At 47.3% G+C, this 24258-nt stretch overlaps 3 protein-coding genes across 7 annotated transcripts in view; 1 reads left to right on the top strand and 2 right to left on the bottom strand.

The window, feature by feature from the left end:
- Positions 1 to 24043, top strand: part of LOC116850193 — a 240188-nt gene extending 216145 nt beyond the window's left edge. For all 4 annotated transcript variants that reach the window (XM_032828175.1, XM_032828176.1, XM_032828174.1 and 1 more), the window contains 3 exons: positions 4475 to 4811; positions 6577 to 7242; positions 17348 to 24043. In XM_032828175.1, coding sequence (XP_032684066.1) covers positions 4475 to 4811; positions 6577 to 7242; positions 17348 to 17932 — 1588 coding nt within the window. In that variant the 3' untranslated portion in view covers positions 17933 to 24043. The remainder of the gene's footprint in view (positions 1 to 4474; positions 4812 to 6576; positions 7243 to 17347) is intronic.
- The window catches only part of LOC116850194 (autophagy-related protein 16-1), a 510030-nt gene that overhangs the window by 285599 nt on the left and 200173 nt on the right, over positions 1 to 24258 (bottom strand). The window lies entirely within an intron of this gene.
- Positions 1 to 24258, bottom strand: part of LOC116850198 — a 143964-nt gene that overhangs the window by 103296 nt on the left and 16410 nt on the right. The gene's annotated exons all lie outside the window — the stretch shown is intronic.

The following is a 24258-nucleotide window of genomic DNA, read 5'->3' as shown; positions in this document are numbered from 1 at the left end:
TCTCTCTCTCTCTCTCTCTCTCTCTCTCTCTCTCTCTCTCTCTCTCTGCCCTTCCCTTCCTCTCTTTCGATCAACAAACGAAGAGACGAATCAGCTTTAAATGTTGCCTCGCTTGCACAGCGGAAAATTATTCCACGGCAAATGCGATAAAAATACCGCTGCGCTATAAATTAACGTGACGCGATCGTTACAATGTCCACCTGGCCGCGCGACGAACAGAGACGTTGCCGACGCGCGCGTGACGCGCTCTCTGTGCAAAATCATATAAAAATCTCGCTCAACTTTTCAAGCGCTACATCACAATTATTTAACGCGCGCGAGCGCAGCGGAGCGATTCAATGGACAAAATCGTCGTTGCCCTCCGGTTTATAGGTAACCGCGCGTAATTAATGGCTCGTGATAAATTGTACGAATCGCGGTTGAAAAAGCGTCGCACGTTACGTATGTGTGCGTGTGCGCTCGCGCCTGTGGATGTGTGTACCGGCTCTTAGTTTCGCAAGAGTGATTGGCGCACTCCATCATCGTTAGCGACACCGCGAGTTTGTTGCAACTTACTGCAACTCGTGAGCTACGATTTCAACGTTGTTTTTACAATATCCGGTATATTTCCGACACACACTCACTCGGAGTGAGACACGACATCGTCACGACGGCGCGCTTCTTGCAACCGGCAATGGGCGGTAACGGCCTCTGAAGCGCACCCTTTCTTAAAACTTTTTACACAGTCGGCGATAATGAGACACTGTTTCCCCGGCGCAGCGTGATTCCGATATCTTCATCGACGCGAACGACACACGCCGCCGACAGATCTTTCGGCGCGAACGCGCACAGTCAAAGGGGACGCAATCAGGACGGGCGGGCTAAAAATAATTTGTGATAAAAGCGATTGTTCGAATTTGCATACATTGGATAAATAATAAACGAGGCGCCGCGTCGAGGGGCGCGGGGGAGAAAAGGACGCGCGGCGTCGGACAATTATTGTATTTGAGTCACGAACAATTCGATCGAAACTTGTTGATTTAACGAGCAAACATTCATTCATACATATACACACACATACTTATATATGTATATATATATATATATATATATATTTGACGCGCCAACGCCGCGGAACAAAGCCGGCAACGCGTTTTTTCGTAACCCATTCGTTTCGCATCGGCGATTTTACCGCAAAGCATTGTCGCGACGCACCAACCCCTCCGTGCCGGGCTGCGTGCTCGATTCGCGAAATACGTCCCGCGAAAGGGAACACGTAAGGACGCGAGAGTGAGGGAGAAAGAGAGAGAGAGAGAGAAAGAGAGCACGTGTCGACAATCGCGGGAACTACGGTCGGCCGCTACGCGATTCGATTATATTTTCTCTCTCTCTCTCTTTCCATTTTCCCCCAACTCTCTCGCCCATTCTCGACGAGCTTCGGGATTTATCGCGCCCGTTCGCATAAGGCCGCGGTGATTTTTCGACTTCGCCCACGCTCGTCCCGCCGAGCACCGGGAATATTGAAATCATAACGCGGCACCCATGAATATTATTCAGGTCTTAAGGCAATATAATCCGAAATCGATGGAGCGACGTGGAATAAATTTGACGGCGGCCCTTCGCGCCCGCGCCCTGCGAGAACAGCGATCCCGCCGGGGCAAACTTTGCCACGACGATGGGACGACGTCGCGACGGCTCACGCGTACCTGAGCACGTAGTCGTCGCGGAAACTCTCGACCGGCTCTTCCGGCAGACGCTCTTAACCACCACACCCCCGATCCTCTCGCACCGAAGGAGAAAAAGATGGTAATGATTTCAATGTCTCGGCCGAGCCGGAAAGCACTCCGGATTATCTCGGGAATGTCCAATGCGGGAAGTACCTAATCCCGGATTATAGAGCGGCTAGAGGTGAAGACGTGATCTCGAGGTACAAAAGGCCCGAGCCGCAATTCCCCTGGATTCCCCGGTCATGAGAGCACGTTGTGTAGGTTGGACACGCGTGTGCGCCGCCGACGCGAGCGAAGGAAGTTGCGGTTTCGACGGAGAATGCGACCACGCGCGCGTTCTAATGGACTGCGCCACGCTCTCTATACGCCTCTCTACTTTGTAGCCTTCCCCCACCGGACTATCGCGATCTGCGGAATTGCAGGATCGCGAAAACGCATAATAAGCAATCGCTCGGAAGAGCATGGTCGTGCATTTTAATAAAAAGCAGCCGCATGTTCTTTGCATCGTAGGGCGAAAAATGCCAAGTAGGCGAGCAGTAATCTGCGAAACATTCGCAAATTGCAAGTTGCAAATTGCAGTTTCTTCTCAAAGACAAATTCAGCATTGCGAGAGAAAATCATCCCCTTGAGAGAGAGAGAGAGAGAGAGAATGTGAAAGAAAGAGAGAGAGAGAGAGAGAAAGAAAAAGAGAAAGAGAATGAACGAGCTACGTTCATCACGTAACTCTCCGAAATTATCCGGGTTTTAGGCGCCAGGTTTCAGATTCATGAAAAGTCGCCTTCTTATGAAGTCACAAAGTGCTCGTCCATGCGAAATAATTCGTTATTACGAGCGAGTTACACCCGTATGAGAAGCCATGCTATGACGTAGAAGTCTCAATAAAAAGCATAATATCGTACATCGTTAAATGTGCCACGTATACACGCGCGATAAACCACTATCATTTCCCGGCGATATGCATGAAGTCGAAGCGCACCAATATTTACAGAATGATCCTACAGCGTATGTTATCGGAGTGGGCGTGTGTACGCTCTGTACACGACGCAATGCATGTCCGATAAATATTTTTATAACCACAAATAATTTCGCGATCCGCGATCTTGTGTCGTATTCGGGAACGCGCAACACCCATCGATCCCTAAAATTGATAAAAAAAACCATGTATATATCTCGACGTGACAGAAGAATTATTCGCGCGTTTACGGAAACATTGATCTACGAGCTCTTGCGCGCCCCGCGAATCGAAACCCCCCACCACCCTTCCACTCCGTAGTCGTAGGCTAATCAAAATAAATTACGAGACCATTAACTAATCGTGTAATTGGATTAAACAGGAATTTCACAAATTTGTGTACCAAATCACTCATGGATGTCATCGTATCATGTACCGTTTACGTACCGCTTGAAACGTTAATGTAAACGTCACTCCATCATCCAGATGCCCGTAATTATTCCACTTTATAGATAGATAGATAGATGGATGGATAGTCAGATGGGTACATGCCTAGATAAATGATCGCGGATGTATTTGTCGACGGCTCTGATCGAGCCCTTCCTATCGCGTTAGGGCCTGAAATTTAATGAACACTGGAAAAGTCGGATCGTGACGTACCTCGCGTTTCGACGCGCCCGCGGTCGCGATCGCGATTCGCGATTTACGTCGACGTAGGCGTAGACGAGAGAAACGAGAGAGAGAGTGGAGCGTACGAGACGCCGCGGCCGCGAGCGTCAGTAAATTAGCGTTTTCTTAATTGCTCCCCGCTCGTTTAGTGTCATTAACCACGCATTATTACGGCGTAGTAAAGGCACGGCGGAAAGTAATTATTCCGACAGCGGCGGCGGCGTCTATGCTCGCCGTACTCTGGAAACGAAACTCGCGGCGTACTCGGGTTCGTTTGCGCGTAGGTGTTTCGCTTACAGCTCGCTCTCCGAGATTAACGCGGGAGACACGACGACGAGAAGTGCTCGTCGGGGACAACAACCGGGCCAGCAGCACGTGCGTATCCTCGTGTGTTTTTACCGCAACGAGGGACGGCGTGCATGACGACTGAAACGGATCGCGCTTCCCTCTTTCGCGCTTAACCTCTGCGAACGACGTGCATTCAATTTCTCCGGCTACTCAGAAGAGACATCGTACACGGATAATCGATACCGTCGCACTTGTGCTGATGGTTCATACTCGTAAAACGCGATTAAACGTTTGACCTTTTAATCAAACCTGAAAAGCCATTATTTCCTATCGAAAGCAGACGTCACGTGTCGTGGATTTCTGTCATATGCTCCAAGAATTTATGCACGATAATATAATAATAGTTAACGATTATATTCGCAGAGCGTGTCCGAAATTGAACGAGATGAAGGGAATATTACATTGAGAGACAAAATATCTATAAGATAGAAAATATTCATTTATAGAATATTAATAACGTAGTTATTCAAATCCAAATTTTCGAGTTTAAATTGAACAAACGTTATTTTGTGAAAAGCTGAGATTTTAAATAAATGTATAGCTTGTTTGAAAAATATTTTTTCCTAGAGCGTAAAAATGTACAGTACATAGTAGTATAAACACAAATATATGCTGTTAGCATTCACCGAATAAATATTTTTTTATTTTTTAGATATTTTTCCTCTATCAATGTATTGAGACTATGCATTGGTTCGCGTAACGATAATTTATCAAGAGACTTGCTTCCCCCAGACAATAACAGATCGTAGACAATCGCGTGATTGCGAATTTTTCACGGAGATTTCCCCTTGGTTTTCAGATCCGCTAATTACGCTAATGCCACTAAGCAATGCGAACTTTCGGACATGGATCGGCTGACAGTCGCCGGCTCGAGCGCCTTTCAGACGGCGAAGGGGGTGGATTATCTGGAGAACCATTGCGTGGAGGAGCCGGTGAAACTTTGCGAATTCAAGAAGCTGGCCGGCCGCATCCTCAAGACCGTGGACTCCGTTTACCAGGACGTCGGCACGTCCGACGAGTGCCGCGAATTGTGCTTGAACTCGCCGTTCCGTTGCCATTCGTACGATTACGGCGATACGGGCGACATGGTCTGCCGTCTCAGCCATCACTCCCGTGCCACCCTCTCGGACATTCAGGTGAGCAAAATCATCTTTAGCCTGCGACCGGCCTGCGACGAAGAGACCGCGTAAACGGGAAACGAATCGGGAACGCAGAGGCCTCCGAAACACGAGAAATATAACATTGTTGTGTTCCGATTTGAAACGCCGGAATGCAATTCAATCGTCGTGAGCGTTTAAAACAGAGACCGGCGCGAACCACCTTGTGTTTCGCCCCGTCCCGCGAATTCTTGAAAGGGCCAGTGGGGATTTTCTATAAACGCGATTACGCTCGCCCCGACATGCAAACCAGCTTGAACAATCCGCCGAGGGCGCATTCGCGGAAAATCGAGTTTCCATCGCAGACACGCTCGCCCCTATCGAGCTTCCCGTGGGTGGCGCTCCACGGACGAAGCTCGTCCGAATGCGAATTGCACTCTGCCTCGGTAACACGGGAGAAAATCAAAAGAAAGATTTAGCGAGCGTCGGGCTATTTTGTCGGGGCTATTCGATTATCCGCGCTTTTTACGGCACGTCACTACGGCACTGTCGGTGCGGTGTAGTCACGAATACTGATCCCTGGCCGACACGAACGTCGTTCCCTCCCCTGCCGATATTTCGTACGAATAATTGCTGTAATGGGATATTTATGCGATATCAAGCGAGGCGAAATATCGCTCCGATGTGATGATACACGCTGAGTTTGTCGACCATACGGGTTTCGCGCGGCATCATCCGCTCGTAAATGCGCAAATAATATGCATAATGGAAGAACGATCGTGTTCGCACGCGGAGAGTTCGCGATTGGCCCTACGGGCGGTTGTGCAAGCACCAGCGGCATCTCCGCAAATATACAAATTATTAACTGTGGAGATAGCATGAAATGTCAAGAGTATTTATCGGCGCAATATTCGCGATTAATTTATTTCATCGGAGAGCGCTTTCTCTCTTTCAGCGCGAACGCCGAGCGCGCCGGGCCGCGCGCAGATCGATAAATAGCGTCATGTAAAGTGATTTCGAATAATTCTTTGGAAGTGACAAATGCGTGTGAATCAGAGCGGATTATCACTCTGTTCGGTGTACATGAAAACGCGAGTGCGTATATGTATACGCGAATACGTGGGGACATGCTCCGCGATTGATAATTATTGGATATTGATGTATCGTGCCGGATAAACGCGAGTGCCGTGCTTTTGATGTTGAAAATAAAGAGTGTGCTTAATCATTCGTGCGAATAAATTATTAATGTTATTATTATTGCCTTCGTACAATCGAAAAATACGCGCGAGGGACGATTGAATGAAGCGTGCGCGCGTTTCTGGTGCTGGCCGTTGCATTTCAGCGTGAGAAATCGCGCCGCGAAAGAAATCTACATCGATAATCACCGCGTAAATTGTGACTGGCCAGCTGCCTACACGTACCCCCGTTCTCTTTGTTCGCATGTTGTGAGTGCTGCAACATATTAATTGCCATGCGAACTATATCCCCGAAGATGAATACGTTGCGGGTATTTCGACACGCTCTTTTCGTTGCCGGGCCGCGATTTTCGCCGCTGCATTCTCCGCTGAGTTTTTGTTTCGAGCCCACAAAATTTGCCGGCATCTGTGTGTAAAGCGAACAAAGCAGACAAGAATAATCGACGAATAGCGCAGGATGGCTTCGCGAGATCCAACTGCGAAACATCCCTGCGTGCGCTACAATTTCAAATTGATACCACGACAAGATATCGCGCATTAATACGTCCGACGGGCACTTGAGCGCGAGCAACAATGAGTAACGGGCCGAAAACAAACAATCGTTTCAGGAACCCTATCTCGATGTACCGGAAGCGTCCACGTACGAGCTGAGCTCCTGCTACAACGTGACCATCGACTGTCGCGCCGGCGATATGGTGACTCGGATTCAGACTAGCAAGCTCTTCTACGGCAAGGTATACGCCAAGGGCTCGCCCAACTCGTGCGTGCAGGACGTGAAGGGCGCGCTCGAGTTCGAGCTGCGTATGGCTTACGACGATCTTGAGTGCAACATCAGGCAGCAAGGTCTCGGCCGTTACCTCAACGACGTGGTGATCCAGCACCACGACACCATCGTCACCAGTTCCGATCTGGGATTGGCCGTGACCTGCCAATACGATCTCACAAACAAGACCGTCTCCAACGAGGTCGACCTCGGCGTACACGGCGACATCACGCCCGCCCTCTCTGAGGAGGTGATCGTCGACTCGCCCAACGTCGCCATGAAAATCACCGATCGTAGCGGCAACGAGGCGATTCCCTCGGCCGAGGTCGGCGACCCCTTGGCGCTCAAATTCGAGATACTCGATCCCAACAGCCCATACGAGATCTTTGTCCGCGAGCTGGTCGCCATGGACGGCGTGGACTCCAGCGAGATCGTCTTGATCGACTCCGACGGCTGCCCTACTGATCACGTAATCATGGGACCGCTCTACAAATCGGCCACTACCGGCAAGGTGAGTCTCGTTGTTCTTTTTCATTTCTTATTACTTCTCGGCGATTGGCACGCGTGGATCTTCGCGAAGACTGACTCGACTTCAATTCCAAGCTCGCTCGACGGATAGACAGGCGCGAATCGCGAAGATCGTTTTCTCACGAGTGAAAGAAAGAACAAACGAATGAACGAGCGAGCGAGCTATAACATCTGTCTAGTTTTCCTATATCAACGCAGCGCTCCCAGCAATGGAAAACTATTTCCGAGGAAGCGAGTGTAATCGACACTCGCGCTAAACGTCCCTCTTGGCACTGTTCTAACAAGAACGTCGTGGTACTCGATCATCTCCCTCTCGCGCAGCGCAGCGCAGTAAACGGGTGCGAAGCGCCAGTGAATGCAATCAAGGAAAAGTTGTCCACGGGCGAAAACCATCATTGCGTAGCACCGCGGGCGAGATACGCGATACGGTATTCGCGCGTGGATGTTCCGACAATCGAAGAGACGCGGGAATAAATGCTGATTCTGATTTGGCAGTCATGTACCGAATCACTGAAGGCGACACGGTCGTTGGGATATGATTGACACCGATATAACGTCAACGCCCGCCGTCGTCGTTGGCGACGATCGTGTGGGAACGCGCGCGGGACTTGTGCGAACATAAAGTGCAAAAAGGCGCGGGTGGAAGCGGGGGCACAAGTCGATCTGACTTCATGCTAATCAATCACTCGGACGGATTTTACGACGGGAAGCAATTTGCCCGGCCTGTAATAGGTCGCGTCGATGATGCGCCGCCGTCTTGGCGATGACACGCCGTGACACGCCTGCCAAGCGGACGCACATTGCTCTGGCAAAGATCATTACTTTCGCATGTTCCACATAAGGGAACGCAGAGTTTACCCCACAAAAGCTTGCTTGGAGCTCAAAAGCGAAATCCGTCTAGTCATCATCGACGTTTCGATGATACTTTGACGTTAAATTTCTACACTGAAAGAAAAAATGCTTGATTTAACTAAAATTATATTTGTTTTTGGCTTCAGTTATATTTTCTGTAATAAAATAGCAATAGTAATATGTATAAATATATTATCGCTGACATAATAGAATTTAATTTAAAAAAAGAAGCTTTCTTGATCATAATTTGTAGTAATTATTTCTTTGTGTGCGATTACAATTATAAATATCAAACATTTTTTTCTCAGTGCATTTGAATTTTCGTTTCGTCGCGCTCCGTAAATTCACGAAAATAGATCGTCGGATATCTCACAGACACCTCGAATCGAAATTTTGATTTTCTATCAATCCTGCAAATTCCGTCAAAACTTGAAGGATCAATGGAGAATCTTGAGATATAATATTAGACTATTATCCTACCTTGATAATTACTGCTACCGCAGTTATTATCCTACCGCAGATAATTACTGCTTACTGCTTACTGCTGTTTTCTGCATGTGGACACTCGAAAAAATTATTTACATTAGAATTATTACATATCTTGTTATCTCTCGATCTTGCATATACACCGAGAAAAAATATCAGAAAATAAAAAAATATTTATTCGGTGGATGCTATTTACTTAAATTTAAATTTATTTATTTATTTTATTTTATTTAAATTTATTTTTAATTTTAGTATTTATTTTTTTAGTATTTTGAATATTTATTTAAATTTAATTTTAATTTATATTTATTTAATTAAATTCAAATTGATTTTATTTAAATTGAATAAAAACTTCAGAAAAAGTCTTTAGAAAAATTTAGTGTAAAAAAAATATATATATTAATAAAAAAATATATAAATATAATATAAAATATAAAATACTAATATAAAAGAATATATATATATATATATATATATATATATATATATATATTTAAATATTTAAATATCGAAATAAATTTATTAAAGTCAATTATCATCAAATAATTTTCTTCTCAGTTTTAAAATTTTATCCAGTTATAATAATATTGCAAGGGAAATCGATAGTTTTAATTTGAATATTTATTTAAATTTAATTTTTTTTATTTAAATTTATTAAATTTTATTTGATTTAAATTTAACTTATTTTATTTAAATTATTTAATTTAATTTTATTTAAATAGAATAAAAACTGCCTTCAAAAAAGCTAGTATAAAAAAATTTTTTTTATTTAAAGAATATTTTATATTAATACAAGTTAAATATTTAAATATCGAAATAAATTTATTGAAGTAAATTACCATCGAATAAATAATTTTCTTCTCAGTGCATATATCGCAAAGGGATCTTCCAATTTTACCCGATTCTAATAATAATGCAAGGGAAATCGAGAAGAATAGCAATAGGAAATTGCGCGACCATAATCCGGAAATTCCAAATTCGCTACTTTCGACGACCGGGAATTCGGAACAGTCGCAATTCGACAATGAAAATTCGAGATCCGATGTTCACCTCGGTATTTCCACGCAAAATGACAAAGTCCAGAGATACACGACATGATCAAAGTCGTCCCTTCGTTCCGCGCGGAGAAAATGTCGGGAAAGTTAACCGCTCGGATATACACGCGCAATTGGCAGTTAGCGAAGTGTGGCTACATTCGAATGAGAAAACGATACGTGCCGGAAGTGCCGCTTATTATTGAATTGTTCCCGTTAATTATTAACCGCAAATCATTTATAAATTATTTGTAATATTTAATTGTTTGAAAATATTTTCAGATAAAATATTTTATCACAATTTAATATTTATTCTCAATTTCAATTGGCAGTATATTAACTATATAACTTATTTAGTGGCAAATAGAGAATGCGTGAGAGATGTACAAATATTAAGTAATTAAATAATTAAATAAAGATTGATAGGGGAAATGGTGGTAGAAAATAAAACACTTTATTCTTATTTCTTCCCAATGTCTTCTTCTTTTTTTTCTTTTTTTAGCGTTGAAAGATTTAATGAGAATTGGAGCTCTCAAAAGAACTGATTTGAGAACTATGAAGAAAGACATAATAATTATGTGTCTAATAATGCTGTGTATGTTAATGAATGGAAATTTAAATTCGTATTCAGTACAATACAATAATTATGATAACAAGGCCAAGTATGAATGAGAAAACGTTGGCAGATGTAGAGAAGATCTCAGATTACGCGATTCAAAGAGCATTATTAGACGTAAAAATCAACAATTATGAGATTTACATTATGTTTTAAGGCCAGTATTTATAGTTGTAAATTATTCAAGATCTTTGATGTTGAGAACACAATTAATTATAGATTCGTATTCATGGCCAACCGTTATTCAACCGTTATTCGGCCATTTTAACTAATGTTTCTTGTGTAATCAGTAATAATGTAATCAGTACAGGCGTATGTACATAATGAATGTATGTATATTAATGAATAATCCAAGATTCATAAAGCTATAATTACTTGTCAAATGATAACAAACTATGAATGCCGGCCTAAATTTCGATTCGAGTATTACTTTATTCTCAGTAAGTTCTCGGTTAAGTGAGATGTCCGTCAAGAACGGAAACCTGTTTAAACAAATGATTTGACATACCTGGACATACACGATGCATCGCTGCCTATGTCTCGGTCTTCCGCGTCGTCTGTTCTAGCTCCTCGATCCAATATCCTGGCTCCTCCGTCGTGGCACTGACACTGACATACACTCGCGTAGATACGATTTGATCGGAACGTATGTGTTAAATAACGCGATGTCGACGAGAGCATGATTAACTAGATTTCAAGATCAGTTCACGAAACGTTATAATCACTCGACGTGAATTAACTAACGCGCCGATACACATGGTATGCGTATCGCTTGCCGGTTCGGCACGTACTGGAAACACGCGGAAAAACACGTGACGCACAAAGGCAGGTGTAACTGCCTTGAAGGTCCGCAATGTTTTGAAAGTGTTATGGTTGTCATCGCCTGACTGCTCAGCAGTGGAACAATAGCCGGGCGACGCGGAGTGACGTAACACTTTTTGTCCATTGTCTCGGTATCGTCGCGCGGCGTGTACTTTCTTATTAGCGCGCATTGTGTACATAGAATAATTCATCGGCTCATGAAATATTTGACTAGATCGGTATCGTATTAATTAACGCGACTCTCGTCGGTCGCGCGTTTCTCCGATTAATTCATGTCTGCACGAGTATCAGTACCATGAATCCAGGAGCCAGCGGCAAAATGCTGGATCGGAAAGCCAAGACGGAAGACACGGAGGCGTCGATGCATCAATGCATATATTTCCAGATGTATACAGAGATAAATTTCATATGCTTCCAACGCTAATGAAAAGAAAATCGTAAAGAGATTGTGAAAAGAATTGTACTTATATATATATTTTATATATATATATATATATATATATATATATATATATATATATATATATATATATATATTATATTTGCCACCGTTTTGATTGTTGAAATTGAGAATGATGATTAAATGCAAGTTGAGAATATTGAGATAATTAGCTATGTTAAATAATTATTTTAAGTATTAAATAATCATTTGTAGCATCAAGGTGGAACAGTAGCCTGTACAACGTTATGTTTCTAGATTCGCCATTGGTCTTTCAGATTGACGAAATTTGCGGGGTTAGTATGGCACTCAAATTTCGGGATTACGTACAGTGAATATTTTAATTGAAAGAATTTCTACTATACAGCGTTATAAATGCAAGTTTGCGTGATAAAGTATAGAAATTGCGCCAGTGCTGTGTAAGTTTTAAAGAGAGATCTATCTAGTACATGTCGATATTCGTGGACGCGTGCACCTGATGGAAAACAGGCGTTCCTTCAAATATATGAAGATGGATCATTAAATAATGGAACACCGTGCGCTCTCAAAAGCAGCAGAGCCGGTGCGGTAACGATTATTACTTCCGCCTTTTCCGCATAAGGGAACGCAGGAATTGACTTGGCGATCCCATTAGAAGGCGAAAAAAATGGTTTAATCCTATCCTCTCGGCTCTCTCTCTCTCTATCTCTCTCTCTCTCTCTCTCTCTTCCTTTCGCAACGCGTAAAGTATCGTGGGTGAGCCGGAGCGAAAACGCGTTAGAGCGGAAGTACAATAATTCTTGCGCGGTTAATAGTAGCGCGATCACCACGTATGACCTCGATGGACCAATTACGTATACCTCCCGTGCGTTTCACTCGCACGATATTACCTCGGGACGCACGACCGCGGTAGAGAAATGGATAACGACTCCGCGGCGCCGTCGCGGCATTAATGAACCGGTGAAAATGTTCCCCGATAATTCGACGGTATGTTCAGTTCTTACGTTAGCCCGTGGGATAACCGCCGCAAGGCCGCAAGGCCGCGGCTTTTCCAATTATGTTTTCTTTTGCATCGACCTGAGTGGGAAGAGCATCGCGGAAGTGCGGACGGAGGGTTGCTTTTCTTCGGCTATACACACCGTGTTCGCGCGGCGCGCAACATTCGACCAGCTGCGGCGCGGTCGTGGACCGCGTGGCTGATGCTTCGACGTGTCGACGAGTAAAACAAACGGATCGTTACGATATAGTGGCAGGTAGGGACGAGTGGCGGAGCGAAGGTGGAGCAATAAGAGGCATACGGCCTCGTTAACTCGTCGTTCCACATCATTTGCTCGCGCGAGCACGGCCGCGCCACGGCGCAATATCGCTTTATTAGAAAGTAATAACAGTCGTGGTAGAAACAAAGAGTAAATTTATATCGAGCTACATAAGACGTACGCCGTGGCATCGAGATATATCACCTGACCATTCCTTGTATCAGGGCGTCCTGGCGCCCTTTTCCGGTTTAGAACGTGCGCGCCGTGCTGCTCGATCTCGTTTCCTCGACCGCGGCTGATCACCGCGAGGGTTAACCCCATTTCCTGTCGAATACGAAGATAGAGATCTCTCGCGTCACCGCCCGGATCTCGGCTGCGCCGATTCTCTCGGTGAATTTTGTCGAATGAGCGAAAACGAGAGGAAAAGAGAGAGAAAGAGAGAGAGAGAGAGTATGCGCGGACGAAAAAGAATGAGAGAGGAAAGGAGATTGAGATCAAGTTCGACTTTTATTTTTCTCGGTCGAACAAGCGGGAAAGCGCGGCGCGGACGTATGTAGATTTTAATCTGTCTAGGGATAACGTAACTCGGAGAAATTGCATCATCGTAATCATTTGCGCCGTATATCATCCGTGTACGCGCCTCTATTTGCCTGTCGACCAGCGTGAGTGATAAAACGCCCGACAGCAACTTTGATATACGCCGCGCTATCAGCTATCAATAATCTCCGTCGTTTGCGACAGTATACCGTCATTACGATATGGTAATAAACGTTCGCAACATTGATTCCCGGTAAACGAGGGGCATCGTTTGACCCGAGATGCACCGATAAGTAGGAAGTTACTCGCCGATTCTTTGTCTCTCTTAATGGCGAAAAGCTTAAAGGCTTTTCTTTCCTCGTAGACGCCGCGCCGGCAAATAAACGACTAATAATTAATTATTACCAGGAAGTCTAGGCGGCATTTAAGTACTCTTCCCTCCCGCCTGAGAGTCGTTAAAAAACATTCACGGTATCATTACACGATAATTAATTACCTAATAATCAATATCGCGATAGATGATCAATGCGAGCCGATAAGTGTAAAAGACGTCCAAGAAAAATTAGGAAGCGTGCGTGTCGAGTGATACCGGGTTTTAAGAAGGATAAAATTTAGCGTTTCTGCCTCTTGAATCTTGGAAGCGAATTTATGCGCGAGTCCCATCATTCGAGAAGCGGTACGAACCAACTCGTTTGGCGGTCGGAAATGTGCGGCTATTTTTTCATTTCTACTCTATTAACGCGAGAACATCTCGTGCGTGTAGTATAGTATATACAACCGACATACATCCTCCACATACGCTCAGGTGTCTGTTGGTTCGCGCCATTAATACCGTTTCCGATAATAGGGAGTGGTAGTCTGTCGAACGCGCGCGGGAACGGGGGCGACCGTGAAATAAACGAGCAGCGCGTCTCGTGCGGGAAAACCGACCGCGGCAGCGCCGTTGATTTTATTAATCCTGGATCGGAACGAAAAGAGAGCGCGAGACGATCGAAGTTGGTGAAGGAAAGAGCTCGTCGCGTCTCGTCTAGCCAGAAATTTGCCAAAAGTTCGGCTTTCCGGTATGTCCGTCACGTAACCGGGCCGCGAGTACGAGGCTCTCTTCCATTTCACAACCGGTTTGAATGAAATTGGAAACATTTCTCAACCGCCACACACCGCCCGCGCGCGCTTGCTCGTTCGCATGGTGTGTATGTGTGTACGTAAACTCATACGAGAGCGCGCGACTCATACGTGCATACGTGTGCACGTCGGTAGGTAGGTAGGTAGGTAGGTAAGGTAAGGACGCGAGTCGTCGGCGAACGGAGCCCGCGGCCGACTTATAAAGCAGACAGGGGGATCAGGTTGAGCCGCGCCGTAAAAGCGCGGGCGCGAGCCTTACGATCTGACTGATCTGCCGCGGTACATTTATGACGGCCCTCTTTCCCGTCCTTTTCCATCGCCCGACGTCGTTTCCGCTGAAGGAGACTTATCGTCGGCGTGCACCAGATGCCACGTTTCTTTTCCCGGTGTCTAGCTACGTCGACTTCGCCCTTTCTCTCTCTCTCTCTCTTCCTTTTCCGTCGTTCACCCTTTCCCTCTCGATCCCGCGTCCCCGAGCCTACCTCCGCCCGGCCTCGCTTCTCCCTTCGACCGGAGCGGACTCACTCTTCTTCCTCTCCGCTTTTCCCCCGCGGAGAACGGACCTTCCGCTACTCTTTCCGCGCGCGCGGGATGACGTCGGGTTAATAAAGTTCCGCTCGTTCCGCTGGACGCGCGGAGGCAAAGAAACGGCTAAATGAAGCTGTACGTAGAACGAAGCATATTTTAATGTCTTACTTCCCGCCGATAATATACGTGCTCGGTGTGTAAATACGATGAACTTGGTAATGCGCCGCAGAAACCAGTTCTCCTCGACGCGCGCGCGCGGGCGCGCGAGCATGAGCACGGCGCTAACCTTCCGCGCACTGAGTTCTCTGGGTCTTTATCTCGATTTGGCGGAAGAAAGAGAATAGGTTGGAGGCGAGAGCCCGTCGGGAATAAATTGTTGATCCCCGCGACCTTGCTCGCCGAGTGATCCGAATGGAGGCAAATCAATGACGCGTTTGTGCGCACACAGCCATCGCGATGAATACATCAGTGCGTGCAACGCGGCCGTCTCTGATGCCGAGGCGATCATCGTGGGCTTCCATGGTCGACAGGCCTAACGAGCGAACACGGGCGATTATCATCCGTTCGTTTCGTAGAAGGGGACCAGGAGAAAGAGGCACCGAGAGAAAAAGAGGGAGAGGGAGAAAGGTGCGGAGGAAGAGACACTTGGATCTCCTGTATTAATTCCGACCACCGCGGTACCAAGGCGGCAGCAACGATGACGACGACGGAAAAAGCAGCGCGCAATATAATCGCAATAGGTGGTGAACGAAAAGGGAAAAAGATTTTAACGGATAGGTCCGCTTGTCGCGAGAAAATAGGAATTACAGCGGCGCGCTTGGTTGCGCCATTTGCCAGGATGGATATATGCGCGCTCTAATGACGCGCGTAAAAGCAGGTACTTGGGCTGTTTTTCATGTCATAATCCCGTGTAATTGCCGTTATACGGCCTTACCTAATAAAGGAGAAAAAAAAAATTGGACGCAGCTGCCGCGAGATGGGAAAAACCAGTTTGAGGCGATCATGTCTTACGCATATTGCGTGCGACGGCCGACGCCCGCCGCGTTACGCGATCCTTGACATCCGCATTCTACAATATCTCTCCCCTTCTGTGGGCGAGAGAGAGAAAGAGAGAGAGAGAGAGAATCCAACCGCTTTCTTTCTCCGCGCGGCGCGCTTGCGACGCCATTGCGCGAGAGAGCAAAATCACGCCGTCGACTGCCTCGTCGTTCCCGACTTTGGGATACAGTTGGAAATTTATGTGGGAGCGACATATGGATAAGATTACCATTATTCCGCATCCACACGCCTGAACTCTACGTGCGAGCGAGTGAACGAACGACCGGTCATGTCGGAATTTCAGAATTAATGCGGCGCAGCTTAGTTGAGTCGGCGGGTACCGACGTCGCGTATGAATTACGAGTGTGCGAAATAAAAAACGACGAAGGAGGGGAAAAATACAAGCGGCATTTCTCGCGGCTGCCCCACGCTGATTATATTTGTTATTGTTGGGTAGTTCCCAGATGGTTAAAAACAGAAAACACTGGAGGCGGAGGAGGAGGAAAGAGCCAGAAATGAATTTGACGTCTCGGAATGCGCGACGCAAACGGCTCTCGGTTAACAGCGGCGCTTGATGGCATTTTAATTCGTTTCTTGTGCGCGACGAAAAAACCGCGGAAATCGTATACACGCAGCTACCAGGATAATAGAGAGGAACAGTGCGAAAGAGAAGCACAAGTGGCGAAGAATGCGCGCCGCAAATGTCATAATATCGGTGCCGCCGTCGCTCGCTAACGGTAAGCGAACTCGGCAAAAGCCTCCCGAACGGCGAAATCGTCGCGTACCGAACAGCCATTCGGCACAGGTGTTTATGTATTATTCGAACGACAGGTAACGGCGTGAAACAATTGGTTACGTGACTTGCAACCCGTCGGAAGGGACCGAGGGAGCACGAGGAAGTTCGTTTTATTACATTCCATGTATCGAGTTCTCCCGTCCGCTCCCACTAAAGTGAATTTACGCGCTGTGAACGAAATTAGCAACGAACACCTTTATGTCATTCTTACAACTGTCCGCTCGTTCGCGTTGCCAAGTTGAAGCGCGAATCTCTTGTGTTTCACCGAGTGAACATCGCGGCGACTCTTGACTAATTAAACAGACCGCGCAAATTCCTTGACAAACAAATTCAATTGGACTGAACCAATTAGTCCGCAACGTTCATTTAAGTGGACGACTACTGAGTCTAGGTCCCATCGTCGCTGCGTTAAATCGGTTTCTCGTGATTATTGACCCGTACATCTGCTCAGAAATTCTCTCTCTCTCTCTCTCTCTCTCTCTCTCTCTCTCTCTCTCTCTCTCTCTCTCCCTTTTACACGAATTTCAACAAGCCTCCTAACGCAGCAAGCCATTCATCGTCCTCTCTCTCGCTTTGGTTACAGATACTGCTGTCGCACTTCGACGCTTTCAAGTTCCCGAGTTCGGAAGTGGTGCAGTTCCGCGCCCTGGTGACTCCGTGCATGCCGACCTGCGAACCCGTTCAATGCGATCAGGAGGAAACGACTGGCGAGTTACGCTCGGTCATCTCCTACGGCAGACGCCGTCGTCGCCGTCGCTCCACCGCCGCCGCCACTGCCGCCGCCACCACCACCCAGAGTCGCGAGGATCTCCTCCTGGTGCAATCGATCCAGATCACGGACAAGTTCGGATTCGAACGTGACGGTAAGTTACCGAACGCCACCTCCGCGACGAGGGACACCGTTTTCATCGAGAGCGAGGACATATCGTCGTCGATGGGCATGTGCATCAACCTGGGTGAGGCGATCGTGGCAGGCACCGTCTTCCTCGTCGCTCAGATCGCCATCATAGCGGCGTGGACCTTCACCTGGCAGCGGCGCCGACAGATGCTCAAGCATCAGGAGGCGCTCTCGGTCTCCGTGTCTGTGCCCGGAATGCACTCCGTGCCGGGACGCACCGACAGTCTCTGTAAGTTGTACGACGCCGGATATTCCGCGCGCCGTTTCTGAACGACTTCTCACCACCATCCGCCCGCCACATCCGCTCGCCTACCCGCGACACATCGTCAATCTCGTCTTCCTGCGTAAATCGCTGTCTTACGAATCTTCGGCTGACTACACACGGACGTGAGTTCTCTCAAACGCGCGGTCCCACCTGCCCCATCTGGGGGAGGAAAGGGTCGCGTGTGTGACGGTTTCTTTTTTTTTTTTCGATACACACAGCGGACAAAACGCTTCTTCTCACGGAATCTTTCCCCGGAATTCGGGACGGACGCTGCGCTACTTCGTATATATCAAACTTCGACGTGCGTTGTAGCGCGTTGCGACTTGGTCCCAGCCAATATATACGTAGCGCTTTCAGCGAAAGAAGCCCTTTGCCACCCACGCTTACCCGCTGTAACCCATGGGTGGAAGCTTTCACTAGGCGTTCTGCGAATTCCAGTTAGATTCGGCTAGATGGGCAGATCGCGCGCACCTCGCCTCGCCTTGTCGGGCGGCGGTGACTCGAATAGAGAGAAAGCAATCGTCTCGATCGAGGAGACGAGGTGGGTAAACGACCGCTCCCTTCTGCCTATCTAGACGAAAGTGTATCCGCATCACACTTGTATTAGGTGCTATCACGTACTTATCCTCTTTCTCTTGTGAAACTTCATTTTCTCTCGCAGCTGGGACCGTTAAGGGAAACCGATCGATTTCGCGATATCGCTTCAAGCTTCGACATTTGCTTTTGGGGGCGCGAGCGCGCCCTCATCTTGCCGTCCCTCGCGAAGGGAGTCTCTCGCGCGCAATTACATACTCGCGTATGCACACGTGCTAATAATGCCGCTGGATCACTGAACAGAATAATTAGGCACAATTGCGCTTGATTACCCCGCCACATCTGTCGCTTATTGAGGCACAAATACCGGTGTGTTTCCCGATCGGCATTTCTACCCCCAAGGTCGGCGCAACGAATCGTACCGAATGTATCATCAATCTCGTCTTTCTGTCTCTCAGGCGGTCGGTTATTTCGTGGAAGGAGCAAGACTGCAATTACGATCCGTACCGGCAACCTTTAATTAACGTGACGTTCAGTGTCCAAGCGGCCTTCGTGCGTGTGCGTACTCCCGTTCAACGAAAGTCGAAGTCGTCTTAAAGAGACGTTCCTTTGAGGCAGATCAAAAGGGCACGATTAAAAAAAAAGAGAGAAAGAAAAGAAAGAGAAAAAAGAAAGAAGGAAGAGAGAAACCTCGGGGATCTTCCATCTCGCGGACGCGCGTTCTTTCTCTCGCGTGATATCACGTCGATACTTAATCCGTATCTGATCGGGGAACGCATACCGAGAATCACACGGTTTCGCCGTGGATAAATCGATTTCCTATTCTGTTTCGGAATAATAGCGCGTATCTCGGCATACCTCTTCCGGCGATAAGTAGTCGATAATGTAACGGCGCAAAAATCATCGCCGTGCGCAAAAGAGAGTAATCGATTCCGCGCGAGTTCGGTCGGTTTCTTGCGAGAGTGCGCGAGCGTGCACCGTCTTGTCGTGCCGGCCGTCCATACTCTCTCCGTTTTGTCCCCGCCGTCGCCTCCGAGCGCTTTTGCTTCTTTTCGAGACGACGCGAGGTGACGTGGGGGACTCGTCTCAGCGCGGTGTGGCTCCGCTGGTGATGGAGGTTGACGTGCATTCGCCACGTCGGGATGGGCTACCAGGCATGGACTCTAATTAGCAATGGGAATTGGGCATGATTATGCAGATGTTCGGAGTGGGATATCAACGATGGTCGGTAGCGCGGTGAAGGGATGGGTGAATACAGAGATAGGTAGCACGAGGCATAGAGTGGAGCTAAGCGCGGGGATGAAAGAGGGAGAAGAGATTGAGACGGAACGAGAAACGGTGGTAGGACCACAACGTGTGGTGGTGAGCTCGGGGCGAAGAGGGGGACGGCAGAAGAGGTACGCGCGCAAAAGGGGTTGGCGGAAGGTTAATTGCCTCTTGTGGCGTCTCGGGGTTAAGCTAAGCTTCTGAAGGGGGGGTAGCGCGCTTGATGGGGTTGAGTCTAGCTTCGGGAGCGGAGGGGTTGCGCGAGGAGAAGCGCGGGAGGGAGAGGGAGTGGGTTGGGGTGGCGTAGGATCGCATCAAGGATAGCCATCTCTCCACACCGGAGCCACGTAACCTCGACCCCCTTCCGACTTAACCTTAGTCGTGTCCCTTATCCTCAGCCATCCCGTGGTGACCAGGTTAATTTACATCGCGACACGTGAGCTTATCAATCTGGATTGGCGTGCTCGACACGGAAGAGGCCGCGTAACAGCCGATTAAAGAAAAACTTGGCGCTACTTCGTTACGTAAGCGACAAAACACCGCGCTCCATCGGTCCGCGATCTCACGGGTATCTCGGGGAAATCCTGAAGAACAAAATCGATAATGTCAAACACAGAAAATTCCAGAACATTCGTTCAACAACTGTCGCGTCGCTGCGCCGCGAGATCTTTATTCGTGTAGACCGCGCATAAAACGTATTTGCGGATTTATCGGCGAGTTGAATAATAAAAGAAAAATCGCGACATCTGTCTTCAAAGTATTCTGCAATTGACGCAATTAACGCGCGAGAATAACAATTCCTGGATGATCGTTCAGACGTGTTCCAGCGTACGCGAAATGTTTACATGTGACCGAATATCGTCTGATGTAATAATCACGCGATCGAGCTTGACTGAATTTCGTCGTGTCCAAATTCGTGTTCGCCTTCGGAGTACATGAAGCGGAAGAAAGCGATAGACAAAGACTTAGATATTGGCGAATGCCGCGCGTGTAATACACCGCGGCACGGAGAAATACAAATCGGTTAACTGTGCCAGTGGTGCTTTATCGATTTCCCGAGGCACACAGGAGCTGACGTGCAGAGAGATCGGATTAATTGAGAAACTTGAGGATTAAAATACACTCGTTAAGACAAACAGAAGGAATGGGATAGATAGATAAAGAGAGAGAGAGAGAGAGAGAGAGAGAGAAGGACAGAGACAAAATTAGAATCTCCAATCGTTCCGAAGTGTTTGCAGTGTAGTTAACCGAACTTTGGATTGTTCTGGTGTTTGACCTTTATCCCGTTGCGCGTGGCGAATATACGCGTACGCTCTGGAGAGAAATTCCGCTTTTACTTGTTACACAATTATTTTTCAATCACACTACGTGGCAAGATTTTGTCTCACGCGTGGTGATAACGTTTCGATACGCAAATTGGGAATTTTTTTATCTAGAATGGTTACTATCGGGATCACTCCGCGACGAGAGCGAGACGATAATAATCCGCGAATATTTTGTCAACTGGCTGAGAATGTGTTACAATTGTTCCGCGGTCATTTATGTTAACAAAGTCGAATCGGAAAAGGGCATGCGCGCGTATATTGCGTATATTGCGCCTATCGAAATTCCGGCTTTAATTATAGGGTCTAATTGTCGCCGGACGTTGCTAGGCTTTTCTCGCGCGAGACCGTTGGAGCACACACGCCCGCACTAAAAACCAAATGGAATTTCGCCTCTTAAATCAAGCGCCATTGATCCCGCCGAGCGCGCGCGAGCACGCGCAAAAATTGAAATGCGGGAAATGCGCGCGTGCGTATTTTCCGGTGTATTTCCGAAACGCGGTTCAATTACATTCGCATTAACGAGCAACGGGCGCGCCGATGTTCACATTGCGCTGTCGCGCATCGCGACCTGGCGCGATGTTAAAACTTCCTTTCCGCTTCACCGGCGCTGCTTCTATGCGCGTATCCGCCGCTTGATAGACGTACATGAATACCGACGTAAATATAAATATAAATACGAATATAAATATACATATACATACGATGATAAACATGCCAACGAAGGTGCCTACGCGTACAGTAAGCAATGCGACGCACAATGGTCTTACGATTTTTCCACCCACGTGTATGTTTCTTTTTTTTTCTAACTTTTTTCCTCTCTGCTCCTCTTTTGTGAAAGTTAACAACCACACACACACACACACACACACACACATATACACACACACAAACACACACACAAACACACACACATTGACAAACAGACAGACAGACATACAATCCCCAATTATGGATTTACATATAAGAATTTTCGCTAACGCTGCGGTAGTATATCCAACCTGCTTGTGGTGAGAGGGTAGAACCAATTTTATACATGTTCGACGATATCAGTACGAACGCATTCAAATGGTGTTGCGTGCGCGAGCGCGCGTACGGGCGTCGAAAAGCGCGAGCGCGATGAACGCTCTGCTCCGGGCGCGAAACCGTGCGTACGCGGTCGCTCCGCGCAACGCTTTAGCGACGTAATTTCCAGCAACGCATATGTACGAGCGCGTATGGAGTGGCGCGAGCAGAATTTCGCAGTTCTTCGCCTCGCCGCGAGAAGCGGTCTTCGATGCGAGGAAAGACGAGCGAAAGAATAAAGAAAGAGCGAGAAATAGAGCGGCTGATGGCTTAGCTCTCTCGGGCGCGAGAGATGAGGAGGTGCACCGGTGCCGAGCAAGGAGGTGCCGGGAACTCGATGTGGAGCAGACCCGTCACAGTCATTATTTTACACGGGATCGCGCGTGTTGTATCCACGGGGAAGACGTGTGAAATTTTCTCGCGCCACCTCGTAGACAACGAGCATACTCCGAGTTAATAACGATAACGATGCGTGTGCACTTTTCATCGACTTGGTCGAACCGCGAAAACGCGCGGCATGCGCCGCCACGTCGTCGCATGTCCCGTCCGCGACGTTTGACGCAACTCAATGGAAACTGCCGAGTACGTGAAGTAATGATTATTATTATTATTATTATTATTATTATTATTATTATTATTATTATTATCATTAATTAATTAATTGCCTTACATTTAAAGCGTATACGATGTGGAAGTGAACGGAAAGCAGCAGAAAGAAAGGAAGGAAGAAAAGTAAAAAAAGAGCAATCATGTTTCATCAATATAATAACGTAATTAAGATTAAGTTAACGCGCCCTGCGGTCTCGGCGGCTATGGGATCGAGGCCGCGGAAGGCAATTGCGAAGGAAAGATAATATTGGGCTCGAGGACGATCGCTCTCGATGATATCAACGCGCCTGTGCCTGCAATCCCGGACGGCCGACTCCGGTTAGCCGCGAGCAATTCAACGCGGTCGGCGTCTCGTCGTTCCTGCGTACAAGTACCACTCCGGCTTCTTCTCCGCCCGCTTCCCCCCTTCTCGCCCTCTCCTTCACCCTTCCTCTCTCCCCCTTCCCCTCTCGTCCTGTTCCCTCGCGCTTTCCTCCCTATCGTCCATCTTAATGAGGGTTATGTTTATACCCCGTACTTCTTCTTACCGGGAGTATCCGCGAGTTTGTAGAGATGTCGGTGCTTGTCCTCGAGCCTGAGGTGCGCGCGCCTGCTCCGTCTCGTAAGCTCGAGAAGCTCGAGTCTGTTCTGTACCATGACAAGCGTGTATTTCTGCTTTTCTCTGTCCTGTACATCTTCTTTTCCGCCCGGCCCCTCGTGTTCGCCCCATTCTACCTCCTTCTCATCTTCGCTCCCCTCTCTGTCCCTCTCTCTATCCATCTATCTTTCTCCCCCGCATATCTCGCTTCCTGAGGCCCCCCTCTTCTTTTTCTTCTTCTTCTTTTCTCGCCATGCCGAGCCGAGCGCCACGTCGGCCTCGCCAAATTAAACCATTTTCATCGCGAACATACATACGTCACGTACAGAACTTACCCGACGATCGCGAGCGTTCTTATGTTATAACCGCGCACCAAGCATAATCGCTTATTTATTTTTTACGTTAACGTATACTGCCCTTCAAGAATACTCGTACCCTGTCACGCCTATTTTTTCCCCCCTCCCCCTCCCTGCCCATCCACGACCGGCGTACCAACTACCGTTTTAATAATACACCCGTCATACCAGCCACGCACTGAAACTGCTATGTAATTTAACGAATCACTCCGCTGACGTTAAACGTAATGCGTGCGTGTTTCTAATTAATTCTCATATATATATTTTTTTTCTACATTATCGAGACGCATCTTTCTCGCCGAACGTCGTATATGTCAGTACCGTAACACACACGTTGTACATAGCATATATGGTACAGAGAAAATAAACTCATTTTATAACGAAAAAGCGTCGTTGTGTTTTTCTTTCACGCGTATCTACGGATCACATCCCCCTTCGCGGCGAGCCTTCTCCACCGAGAGAAACGTGAAACGACGTTTGGCTAGCTGCCAACACTAAATTTTCAATTCGAGTATAAGTCAGGGAGAGAGAGAGAGAGAGAGAGAGAGAGAGAGAGAGAGAGAGAGAGAGAGAGAGAGAGAGAGAGAGAGAGAGAGAGAGAG

Source organism: Odontomachus brunneus, unplaced genomic scaffold (genome assembly GCF_010583005.1).
Source record: "Odontomachus brunneus isolate Ranch 3 - 2012 unplaced genomic scaffold, Obru_v1 Obru_scaffold_136, whole genome shotgun sequence".
Taxonomy (NCBI): domain Eukaryota; kingdom Metazoa; phylum Arthropoda; class Insecta; order Hymenoptera; family Formicidae; genus Odontomachus; species Odontomachus brunneus.
This window is presented reverse-complemented; position numbering and strand designations above follow the sequence as displayed.